The sequence below is a fragment of the Oryx dammah genome, unplaced genomic scaffold (assembly GCF_014754425.2).
Source record: "Oryx dammah isolate SB20612 unplaced genomic scaffold, SCBI_Odam_1.1 HiC_scaffold_10, whole genome shotgun sequence".
NCBI classification, from domain to species: domain Eukaryota; kingdom Metazoa; phylum Chordata; class Mammalia; order Artiodactyla; family Bovidae; genus Oryx; species Oryx dammah.
Genome location: NW_024070194.1, coordinates 19,450,788 through 19,464,000, shown reverse-complemented (window position 1 = coordinate 19,464,000; position 13,213 = coordinate 19,450,788). Strand labels below are relative to the sequence as shown.

The window sequence follows — 13,213 nt, the reverse complement described above, 5'->3', positions numbered from 1 at the left end:
TCACAAGTGATTGAGTTCTCACAAGGAAAAAAATTCCTTTTCTATTTCTTTAATTTTGTATCTATATGAGGTGATGAATGTTCACTAAATTTAATTGTAATTATTTCCTGATGTCTTAAATTTACACCTTAAACTTTAAAATCATACCAGTTCATTAGTCACACTTTCTATGATTTGACTCTTAATTTATAGAAATAACATGAATAGCCATTTTGTTATTCCAATTTGAACTGGAGTAGAAAGGTGGTCTTTTGTGCTACGCTTTCATTGATCAAGGTACTATATGAGGCATCCCCTTGGGAACTTCTGTTGGCATTGAAGTGATTTCTTAACACTTTTGTTGGGTATTGAATGTACCTGTATTGATCCTTGTGTTGGGCAGATCGTTTTGTAATTTATCAGCTAGTTACAAAAATTATAGCAGGAAATCAGAAATACCTACTTACTCTGAAATGTTTTTGAGAGTTTATCATATTACTAATCATAACTTGATCTCAGCACCCTTGTTTGTTTTAACCTTGTCTTTATAGCCTTCCGATTCCCAGAATAAGTTGATTTCCTGGATCATTCTTTATTCTTTATCTCTCATTCTGTGGCCTGTTCCTTTACCTTGGACATAAGTCTGTTTTCTTACATCCTCCCCTATCTTTAGCCATTTCCTGTTTATGTTCTGCACGTAACTTCAGCTATTATACTTACATGGGCAGAATAAGTACTTTGGTATTTCCTAGAAATTTCTTAGTCTCAGTCCTTACTCAGAGCTCATCATTTGAGGAAGAGAAACCATCTTATTTCAGTTCTTAAAAATTGAAATTAAACAATACTGTATTTTTCCAGATTTACTAGAATACCATATATTTAGCTCTCAATGCTTAGAGACCAGGAGGGTCCTTCATACTTTAAAGTCAAGAGTTTATATCCAGTTTTGCCCAGACAAACCATAGTTCTGCTACAGAGGCCTCTTGTGGCCTCTCATGACTTCTGACCACAGAGGGTAATCCTTGCATAACTGGTTTTATCTCCTATCATTTCATCATATTGCTAATCATAACTTGATCTCAGCACCCATATTTGTTTTACCTTGTTCCTTACAGCCTTCTGATTTCCAAAATAAGTTGAATAACCCAAGGATTCAGTTTTACTTTCTTTACATTTATTTATTTATTTTTACTTTCTTTATACTTAAATTGTCAAAACTTTTATTTCATATTGGAGAGGAAGTTTACATATACACATTTGGTATACCTTCCCATGAAGGGGATTGCAGGTTGAGTTAAATAAGTAAAAACTAAGAACTAAGGCTGAATGAAAAGTGACAGGAGCCATCTATAAATAAGAAAATGCTGTGCAAGCATAGAATAATTTTGACTTGTTAGATTTAAAGAACCCTTCAAAGAGAAGAGATTAAAGACAACTCAGGAAGTGGAATTGTGTTGGATGAAAAGGAAGAAGGATCATTATGAGTGGAGGGAAGTAGCACATATGAGCCGTCAAAGTACATGTCTCCCTTGTGAGGGACAGCAAACCGGTAAGAGTGGTTAGAACACCAGGGGCCTGTGTGGGATTTTGTATAGGAAGAGGCTGTAAAAGTACATAGGAAGCAATGTAAAATGCCCCAGAAGAATTTAAACTTCATTTTTCAGGCATTAGGGAATTGAAAAGTATTGACATGGTCACATCTGTTCTAGGAACAATTCTAGTAACTATGAGGAATTGGACTGGAGAAGTGAGAGTAAAACTAGACAGTGATTAGAGGCCTTTAGGTGTAGCCCAGGTAGCAGATGATACTGACATTTTTCTGATTCATTTTCTTCTAGTTTATAATTCATAGTCTTTTAATTTACCTTGGGAATTTAAATTTTAGGAAGTAGTACATTGATCTATTTTACAATGTTAAGACTGTAATGAAAGTTTTGTACAATCTAAACTTTGAGATTTGAACACTTAACATTTCTCCTGTCCAAGCTTTGCTGTGACCGTTGGATAAACTTTTAAATTCTATTGATCTTGTTCTTTTTTTATGTGTAAAAATTAAGATGATAATACCTGTCTTACAGAATAGTCGTGAGAGTCAGAATGATAATATTTAGGTGCCAGACACAGTAAAACACTAACAGTTGGTGTTAGTCTCCCTTACTCTTTTTATTTTCCCATTTTAAGTTTCCTAAAATGGCTCTAGTGGGGTTGAGTGGGATTATGTGGTAAATAGCTTTCAAAAGTTTGAATCCTAAAAAGCCACTCAGGATATCTGCATTGCTCTTTGTTCTAGGCTTAATCTGTATAAGAGGATCACAAGAGCCCCTGAAACAAAATGAACTTATGCATGATTGTATGGGCTGTTTCACGTTTTCTCGGACCACAAATGTATTAAAAATAGGGATTTTTCTGGGGCAATCCTGTGATTAAATTAGGTTTTGTATTAAGTAGTAGGACTTCATAGTACATATTAGTCAGAGATAGGTCTGATCCCCACTTGAGCATTTTCTGGTCTGAAAAAGACATTTTGCTTAGTGTTTCCACTTTGATGTCTCACGAGCATCTCAGATTTATACATGCATTATATACACTTGATTTCCTGCCCATGCCACCCTCCTCAAACTTGTTCTTTCCTAGATCTTTTCCATCTTATTCAATGATACCACCTTCTATCCAGTTACTCATGCCAGAATCACAGGAGATATCCTTGCTGCTTTTCCGTAGCTCACTGATGTAATCTAATCCTATTGATTCTCATTAGAAAATATTGATTCCTCCCCATATCCATGTTCACCACCCTAGTCTAACCTACTTGTCTCTTAGATGACTGTAGCAGTCTCTTAAGTGTAAAAGGACAGAAGTAAAATATTAGATCAAAGTGAAGTTGGGGGATTCAGGGCCACCACTTGGGACTGTGCCTGCTAGAGTGCCCAGATTGTCTGTGTTGGACTGTATATTGCACTTCTTGCATAGCTCCTATATAAACTTTCCTAGCAACTTGCAACGGCCTGTTAGTCTTGATAGGCACTGGCATCTCTGAACTTTGCTGTTGGAGTAGATATCGAGGTAGTAAAATAGTTCCTTGGCTGTGGTCATCTATTTATAGGGGGCCAGTCAGTTGTCTCCTGTGGGAGCTGTGGGGTGTTCTAGATGCGAATCTACTCTTGGCGCCTTCCTTCCACACAAGGCTGGGACATGGCTGTTTTATGTTTTATGGCAGTGGTGACTAACTCAGGCTCAGGATGTAAGAAGCTCTTGCTAAGGTAATATATGAGATGCTAGACATAATCTTAGTTTGTAACTCTTTGCCTTCAGTGGCTTTCTAGCATGCTTAGAATAAAATCCAAATTCCTTATCTTGGCTTGCAAAGCCAAGTGTCATCTCACCTTATTTACCATTTTTCTCTGTTTGCTCTACTTTTCTTAGATCAAAGCTTTTGTACCTCTTTCTTAACGTTCCCTTCTTCCTACCTTTGATCTTGACATGGATAGCTCCTTGTCATTTAGATGGTTGCTTGAAAGTACCGTATCCTTAGAAAACTTCTTTACTAACAACTCATATTCTGCCACCTTAGGCTGTTTTTCATCACAAGGGCTTATCTCTAATTATAAACTGTTCTGTCCAGGGTTTAGAGCAATAATATCTGATAGATGGTAGGCATTCCCATATTTGTTTTCCAAGTTTGTCAATGTACTTTTTAATTGACCTCAAGATCTCTGGGACTAGTGATACTACTGATGGGAATTTGCGTGGATGGTGTGAGGAAGTCCTGTATTTTTTAATAAGATGGTAAGAAATACACAAGTCATACGTGAATAAAATTTGTGAATATTTTAAAACAAACTGCTTTGCTTCTCTTGAGTAAAAATAATGCTCTGTTTAATCTTTGTGAAATTAAATTGATTTGAAGGATGGACTAACATCTCAAATACTGAAATATTTTCTCTCTTATTTAGTCATTTCAGCAAAGCTTAAAGAGAATAAAAAGAATTGGTTTGGGCCAAGTCCTTATGTGGAAGTCACAGTAGACGGACAGTCAAAGAAGACAGAAAAATGCAACAATACGAACAGTCCCAAATGGAAGCAGCCTCTCACAGTGTAGGTTTGAAAGTATTTTCTGTGGTGTTTTTTGTTTAATAGGTCAGCAGAAATGCAGCTTTTAGAAAGTTTTTCACTTTTTTTTGATTCCTCCTCCCTCTTAATTTTACTCCCCTTGTTTTTTTAGTCTCGTTTCTCTTTAATTATTTGTTTTCCCAGTTTCTCCTTTTCATTGCATTCTCGTTTAGTTGTTGATGGTATCTCTGTTGCCACTAAATAGTAACTGAGAGATCCCAGGGTTGCTGCTGCTGCTAAGTCACTTCAGTCATGTCCGACTTTGTGTGACTCCATAGATGGCAGGCCACCAGGCTCCCCCGTCCGTGGGATTCTCCAGGCAAGAACACTGGAGTAGGTTGCCATTTCCTTCTCCAGTGCATGAAAGTGAAAAGTGAAATTGAAGTGGCTCAGTCATGTCCGACTCTTGGCGACCCCATGGACTGCAGCCCACCAGGCTCCTCCGTCCATGGGATTTTCCAGGCAAGAGTACTGGAGTGGGTTGCCATTGCCTTCTCTGGATCCCAGGGTTATGGGCCCAGAAATATTAGCAGCTCTTTCCTTAATTTAGGTTGGAAATAGAGGGATATCAGGAACTCAGTTCATTTTTTATTTAATTTTTATTTTAAATTTTAGTTTTAAACAAAATTTAATTTTGTGTTTTTTTAATTTTTTGTTTTTTAAAATTACAGTGCCCACACAAAACCTACCCACTTTTTTTTTCTTTAAAAAGATGATACATTTTGTTCTATCACCCTATTTTTATATTAAACATACATCCTTTTTTTCTGAGTATGTACAGGTCTAACATCCCTAATATAACTATCTAATACTGTTTAATATGGATGGACTGGGATTAATTTTACTAGTTCCCGATACAGTTGATTTCTAATGTTGTGCTGTTAGACAGTGCAGTTTACATTCCTGTGCATATGTCTGTGTGTTGCTGTTTTTATCTATCACTTAAATTATAGAAGTGGGGATATAGCTCAATTTCAGCACTAATTGACAAAGCCCTAAATGTTGGTAAGAAAAGCATAATAGGTTGAAGGGAATTATAGGTTAATTTTTAAACTTTTTCTACTAAAATGGAAGAAAATGTATGATTTATCAACAAATAGATTTTAAAATAATACAGCATGTTATATTTTTTAAATAATATAGTATGTTATATATTAAAGCATAGTTCAAAATATAACCAGTTGTTATTTTATCAAATGTAGGCAAATTGCTTTCATTCCCTAACATTTCAAATTGTTCATTTTTTTCTCTTAGAAAAACAAACCTGTTACTAAAAATGTTTTATTTTTAAATGGTGAGATGAGACACCTGAAATGATAAGCTCTTCTCTTTACATGATACATGCCTCTGTGAACAATATTTCTAATAAATGACAAAACAAATTGGATATACCTACAGTAATCTTGAACATGGATTTTTGAAGTTCTAGTGCATCTTGTTGTACTTAATAATGATTTTGAACAAATAAATGAAACTTAAGAATTTTCCAAAGATCATCTTGAGACCTAATTTCAGAAGTATCATTCTAATGTTTCTCATCTGTATTTATTTCAACATTAATGTTTCTTAGACTTCATTTTTAATTAGTGCCCCGTTAGAGATTTGATCTAGATTAAAACAGTATGTAAGTAACATTTTTTTAAAAAAAACAAACCTTCAAAATGCCACAGGCTCCAATAATGACTGGAGATGTTCAGAATAATAGGCTGAATACTCATCTATTTTGTACCAACTGCTATCTGTGCTTACTATAAATATACTTTCAGGCTCTTGAGCTGATAGCCAACATGAACTTAGTGGTTTAAAAGTTAAGAAAAAAGCTCTCATTGTAGCCCTATATAGTAGTGCTCTTCAGCCTGGATATTTGGAGGGGAACACTTACTTCTGAATTTTTAAGTTACAGGAGATTGGCCTGCAGTTTTAACACAGCTTCCATTGTTAGGTAGCATACTTTCCATACTTGTCTCAAGAGTTAAATTGAAATAATCTGCCATCTTTGATGGCAGAGTTTATCTTTCAAAGTAAAATAAATTTATTAACTTCTATTCCATCCCCATTGTGATTACTCAGATGACTAACAGAGAAATGTTCTCTTAATATTTACTATATGTTCTCCTGAAAGTAATGTCTGAAAGTTTTGAAAGAGAATGAATACATTGTACCAAAAAGGGGCAATGATTAGGTGAAAGTTTCTTACTTTGGTTACAATATCTGCCACTGGGAATTCCTTGGTGGTCTAGTGGTTAGGACTCTGCACTTCCATTGCAGGGGGCATGAGTTCTGTCCTTGGTTAGGAAAGTCTTACAGCCTTGAACCATAGGACTATTACAGGTTTTATAGTGTTCTGTTTTTCTAATTGAAATAGTGTTTATACAGCTTATTGCAAATTCAAATTTCTATTCTGTATTGGCATTTAGCAAGGTATGGCCTTATTTGACAGTTGTCCTGGACACTTTGCCTCTAGCAGTGTGAAACGTGGGGTAACATAGTACTAAAATCTTTAAGTAGCTGACTGAGAACATTCTTAATACAAATTTTAATGACAGATCTTTGTTCAGATTACAGTCCATCACCAACTGGCTGTGTGATATTTGGCAATTTGCTTATTCTCTGAATATCAGCTTCTGTATGTGAAGATGAAAGAGGTATTCTCATCTCAGGGTTACTGTGAAGGTTAAATGAAATAATCCTAAGCTCAGCACACTACCTGACATAAAATAAGAATTTAGTTTTTTGTACAAATCACTTTTTTGTCCTCAGTTCTTTTCAGTCTCTCAGTCGTGTCTGACTCTTTGTGACCCTGTGAATAGCATGCCAGGGCTCCCTGTCTATCATCAACTCCCAGAGCTTGCTCAGACTCACGTCCATCGCATTGGTGATGCCATCCAACCATCTCATGCTCTGTCGTCCCCTTCTCTTCCTGCCTTCAATCTTTCCCAGCATCTGGGTCTTTTCTAATGAGTCAGTTCTTCGCACCAGGTGGCCAAAGTATTGGAGCTTCAGCTTTTTGTACTACTAAAGTAAAATTATTTTTCAACAGTTTGTAGCATGATGAGTACTTTTACTTTTGTTAATAATGCATACATGTAATCGTCCCTATAGGTCAGCAGTGCGTGAAGATGACCGTGCAAACCTGTAGCATTCAGATATGGTTTTCATAAGATGATAGAATACAGGCAGTATTGGCTGTAAACTGTAAGATACGCGGTGATATTTTAATTGTAATTTATTTAGAATTCCATTGTGATATTAAAGGAAATACTTTTTTCACCTTTTTTTTTTCATTTGTAGTATTGTCACCCCTGTGAGTAAATTACATTTTCGTGTGTGGAGTCACCAGACACTAAAATCTGATGTTTTGTTGGGAACTGCTGGATTGGATATCTATGAAACATTAAAGTCAAACAATATGAAACGTATGTATGTGAAAATAAGAATAAGCTCAGCTTTTGTTATTTTGCAAGAAATTCATGTCCCAAATGTGGAGAAAATGACTGTTCACTATTTGTTTTTAAGTTTACATGGTTGAGCTATTTAATGCATTCTTAATATCTGGTTTGGCCATTCATTTTGGATCCAGTATTTTAAATAAATTTTTAGTAGATATTTATTGAAGGCTATAATCAATTATGGAAAAGAAATAGAGCAGAGACGATTTTATTTTTAGATGGTTTTATTTATATGTGTGTACCTCTCTTTTGATATCTACAGATACATAAAAACTTGTAACATGCTTATTTTAATTAATATATCATGATTTTAAAAGACTTTTAATCCCTTGAGTATCTAAAGCATATTTCTAAGAATTTTATTTCTCATATAGGATTTATAAGACAAAAATTCATCCTTAAATTATGTTTTCACTCCATATAATTCAGACATACCATACTGAGTAGTCTTAGTTGTCCTGATGGCTCATTTTGAAGAAGAGAATGAATATAATAAGTGAGATGATTGAGCTATTTAGTGTTTTTGTTTGTTGTTTAGTTACTAAGCTATGTCCAACTCTCTTGTGATCCCATGGACTATAGCTTGCCTGGCTCCTCTCTCCATGGGATTTCCCAGGAAAGAATACTGGAGTGAGTTGCCATTTCCTTTTCCAGGGGATCTTCCTGATGCAGGGATCAAACTCACGTCTCCTGCATTGGCAGGCAGATTCTTTACCACTCACTGAGCCACCTGCGAAGCCCCATTTAGTATCTTACATTGTGGATATTAAGCACTAGGAAATTTTGTTCTATTTTTTAAAATGTTTTTGGTATGAAAAGTCCTGAAACCTTGGGTGAAGGGTATTAAAACAATATGTGTACATATAAATACACATTTTCTGACAGTTATGTTTTTAACAGTTATGACTTTAAAAAAAAAGTGACCATTTTCTGTAATTTTATTCTCTTTCAGTTGAGGAAGTAGTTGTGACTTTACAGCTTGTAGGTGACAAAGAACCAGCAGAGACGATAGGAGATCTGTCAGTCTGTCTTGACGGGCTGCAACTAGAGTCGGAAGTTGTTCCCAATGGTGAAACTGCATGTTCAGAAAGTAAGTAATCACTTAAAAAAAATCCGTTTTTATTTATTTGACTGTGCTGAGTCCCAGCTGCAGCACACAGGATCTTCGATCTTCACTGTGGCATACAGGATCTTTAGCTGTGGCACGTGGGATCTAGTTCCCCTCACTAGCGATTGAACCCAGGCCCCCTGCATTGGGAGCACAGAGTCTTAGCCACTGGACCACCAGGGAAATGTATAGGGTCTTTTCTTCTTAAACTAGCCACTGTAAAGTATGTTGTAATTATTGCCATTCTTTTTCACATAAAGAAATTATTTTATTTCCATTTTATAAAGAGACATTTTTCATTTTAAACTTTCAGTACATTGTTTCTATTAGGAACTAAGAGTTGAAAAGCTAGCCAAATATAAGCCAAATCACTGTTGTCTCTGAGAGTGATGAATTGATTTATAAAGTAGCCATTCTGTAGGCCAACAGTGGCAGTTAATATGGCACATTTGATGCTACACCTTCTCCAGTGCCAGTGGTAGACACAGTTTACTGTCTGTTGCAGTGTCTGATTTAGTTTAAATTTGACTCAAAATCCTTGGTACTGTACCAGACAAGCCAGTACAAGCTGGCATCGTTTGCCATTCTTCTTCCATTTTTGTAGGCTACGTTTACTGAGCTGTCTTTGAGTTATAATAATGACAAAACCAATTTGTTTTATGTTGATGTATTTTATAGTTTATGGTTTACTAGTGTTAAAGGGAATAAATATGAGATGTAGTTAAAAGAAGTTTGGCCCCTGAGTTAGTCCCTGCGCAGCTAGCATGCTTAATAAAACCACCTCTCAGTGGATTTCCTTTAGATATTTCCATCCCTTATTTGCTAATAAGTGTATTTTCACCTGGAACACAGATTTTCGAGACAAAGCACAGGTTAATGGTTTTCTTGATTAGTCTGACAGAGGTCTTTCTGTTTACCTAGAAACTGCATTATGAAGCATTTTGCAGTTATCAGGTGCTGTTACACTTCTGTTTCTACTTTGGGAGACTTCCTACTTCCTTTCGAATTCATGACCTTCTTTTAAAATAGCAGAACCTTCAAGATAGTCCTGGTTATATCTTCCAGATTGGTTCTTTGGGGTTAATGAGGGTAGAAAGAAATTTCTGAATTGGTTATACTGGTTCAGAGTTGACACATTCATATAAATGGAATCATAACAATAGGTAGTCTTTGTATCAGGCTTCTTTCACTTAGCATAGATAATGTCATTTCGGGTTTATCACTGATGTAGCATGTTTCAATAGTCTGTTGCTTTTTATTTCTGCATAGTTTTAAATTGCATAGATGTACCATATTTTATCTATCCACCTGTACCATTTTTTAAAATAAAACCTTGAGACACTTGTCCAGCTTGCTGAGTATGATATAGTAATAATATAGTGGTGACTCAGCATCTTTTAAATGAAGTAATCCATTACTTCATTGGAGTAGTATAGTGATGATTTCACTCTTTGAAAGTCGGGACTGTATTCAGGGACTGTTGTTCTTTAATTCAGTGGACCTAGGCTGTTACACTTGTTCTTTTTGCATTTTATAGTTTTTTAAACTTCTCTGTGTACTACTTTTGCTGCAGGCTGTGCCTACCTATAGTACTCTCCCTCTCTATCACAGTTCCTTACTGAATCCTAAGGATATTTCATGAAAGAAACTTGAAGAAAGTATGACTGTTGTAGCATTTGTTTTGGCCACTTTGAGACCCATTTGTGCCTTTTCCGTTCTTGAAGCTATTTTCAGGGCCTTTGTATAAGAAAGATATCACTGATTTTTCTATTTTCAAAATCTTCTCATTATCCTGCTGATAATCAGCACTTTTAGGGGGAGGTAGTTGGAATACAAAAGATGACTAAAATACATTTGAATTAGATAGAATCAAGCAAATGGGGACTTCTCTGGTGGTTCATTGGCTAATACTCCACACTCCTAGTAGAGGAGGCCCCTGGTTCCATCCTTGGTCAGGGAACTAAATCCCACATACCACAGGACAACAAAGCCACAACTAAGAGTTTGTATGCCACAACGAAAATCTTCAAAGTTCCCGTGTACTGCAACTAAGACCTGGTGCAGCTAACTAGCTAGCTAAATAAGTAAGTAAATAAGTAAGACGTTTGGAACAAGGCAGAAGTAGCACTTGAGTAATATACCTTGCCTCATTACCATCTCTTATACAAAATAATCATTTGCACACAGACAAAAAATAGTCATTTGCACAATTTTGATAAAACTTCTCAGTCACATGAACATTTATCTTATTTTCCTTTTAAATATCACGTTGGACTTTAACTCCATTCCAGCGTGTTCTTTACCTCACGCATGCTCAGTCTCTTCAGCCATCTCCAGTGCTTCACAACGTCATGGACTGTAGCCTGCCAGGCGCCTCTGTCTGTGGGGTTTTCCTGGCAAGAATACTGGAATGGGTTGCCATGCTCTCCTCCAGGATTATCTTCCCAACCCAGGGATGGAACCCAATCTTTGTTACTAGAAAGATACAATGAATGGTTTTGTTTACAAACTATCTTTAGGTAAAAGGTGCATAAGACTTCTTGAAATTCATTTTCTGTCTAACTTTTAATGTTAAAGGTGCTTCACAGAATGATGATGGCTCCAGACCCAAGGATGAAACAAGGTAAGAGTTCAGTTGTTACATATCATAGAATGCAGAAAGAAACAAGGGAGAATGAATAAATTTCATTTTCATCAAAACTTCAAGTTCCAATTGATATAAAAATGTGTCAAATTTCAGAGCTCTAGGTAAGAAAGGAAATACTCATGGAAAATTCAAGAGCCTTAGCGTATATGACTGCAGTCCTGTGATGCAGGCCAGAGGTACCCAAACACTAATAGTTCTTCAGCTTATAGAAAGTGAATATATTGGCGCTTTCCCAAAGGTAGGGAAGTTTAGAATCCTAAGGTCATTGTTGGACTGTTTTCCTTTTCCAGGAAAGCTGGGCTCTAATTTTCTCACTGTGATTAAAGATAGACAAGGTTTTAAAAATTAATAACTCTATCTGTAGACTGGAAGGCATCCTATGTTTTTGTGTTTCTTTTAGTTTTATTTTTTCTGAAGGTTTTCTGAAGTCATGAAATGCCCCTCAAAAGGATGCCCTAATATTTCAGTGCTCTTTGGCCCTCTTTTGCATAATAAACCCACACTTTTACATTAGAGATGATGGCATACAATTTTGTAGTGCGTTGAAAGGTTCTGTTATGCCACTCTATTTCATTTTCGTGAATCTTTCTTAAAATACTTGATGAAACCACTCTAGACAGCTGTAAATTTCTTGCAAAGGCATTGCTAGAGCCCTGGCTTCATGCTATTTATTTATTTAATGCTTTGTGTTTTCCCAAGTGAATCATTGTCACAAATAACCTGAGGAACAATGTCTTCTGGGTTTATGAGATTGCCAGACTGATCTTTGAGCATGTCTTTGTGTTAAGCATGAATTCCTTTGCATTAGCGTTTTCTAGAGAGCATGTCTCTTAGATGATGGGTTTGAAAAACATTTTGTAAATTGTCACATGCTGTTTAAATGTTGCTATACAGGAATCATGGCAGTGAACCCTTTGCTTTTGTTTGCTGACTTCATCACTTGGGCATATGTCCAGTGAAAAAGGCAAAAACCTTCCCCCGACCAGACATTTAAGAAGTTTACTAAACAGCTTTAGGTTCTTCTACTTTTTTGTTTAAATCAAGCACTACATGTATCATCAACATAGTCCTGTTGGTCTCCTTTCCCCCATAGCATGTCTGGATATTTTGTATTTCTGTGTTGTCTTCTGTCACTTCTATGAATTAGCAAGGTGACTGATGCTTAATGTTCAAGATTTTGTGTTTCAAAGTGCCTTCTTGACTGTTAATCATTGATTTGTATATTATGACCTTATTGTATTAGCATTTGGGTTCTCAGGGTTCTTTATCTTGTTCATAAACATCTAAACTTACATATACTAATAGATCAGGTAAATATGTATGGTGAAATAAACAGGCTTGTAAGACTGAAGCAGAGAGCAAAGCCATGGTAGCACTTAATTTGTAGCTAATTGCTTTTCAAATATAATGGTGATAAGTTCACACTGACAACTTTGTATAGTATGTTGTTGTTGTTCAGTCACTCAGTTGTGTTCAACTCTTTGTGACCCCATGGACTGCAGCATGCCAGGCTTCTCTGTCCTTCACTATCTCAGAGTTTGCTCAAGCTCATGTCCATTGAGTTGGTGATGCCATTCAACCATCTCTTTGTCCCCTTCTCCTGCCCTCAATCTTTCCAGCATCAGAGTCTTTTTCCAGTAAGTCAGCTCTTCACATCAGGTGGCCAGAGTATTGCACTTTCAGCTTCAGCATCAGTCCTTCCAATGAATATCAGGGTTGATTTCCTTTAGGATTGACTGATTGGATCTCCTCTCAGTCCAAGGGACTCTCAAGAGTCTTCTCCAGCACCACAGTTCGAAAACATCAATTCTTTGGTGCTCAGCCTTCTTTATGGTGAAATTCTCACAACCGTACATGACTACTGGAAAAACCATAGCTTTGACTATACAGAACTTTGTCACCAAAGTAATGTCTCTGCTT

At 36.2% G+C, this 13,213-nt stretch overlaps 1 protein-coding gene across 1 annotated transcript in view; it reads left to right on the top strand.

Annotated features, from left to right (window-relative positions):
* ITCH (itchy E3 ubiquitin protein ligase) overlaps positions 1–13,213 on the top strand; it is a 102,260-nt gene that overhangs the window by 36,654 nt on the left and 52,393 nt on the right. Inside the window, exons 4-7 of the mRNA XM_040247496.1 lie at positions 3,933–4,074; positions 7,381–7,505; positions 8,491–8,628; positions 11,224–11,269. Coding sequence (XP_040103430.1) covers positions 3,933–4,074; positions 7,381–7,505; positions 8,491–8,628; positions 11,224–11,269 — 451 coding nt within the window. The remainder of the gene's footprint in view (positions 1–3,932; positions 4,075–7,380; positions 7,506–8,490; positions 8,629–11,223; positions 11,270–13,213) is intronic.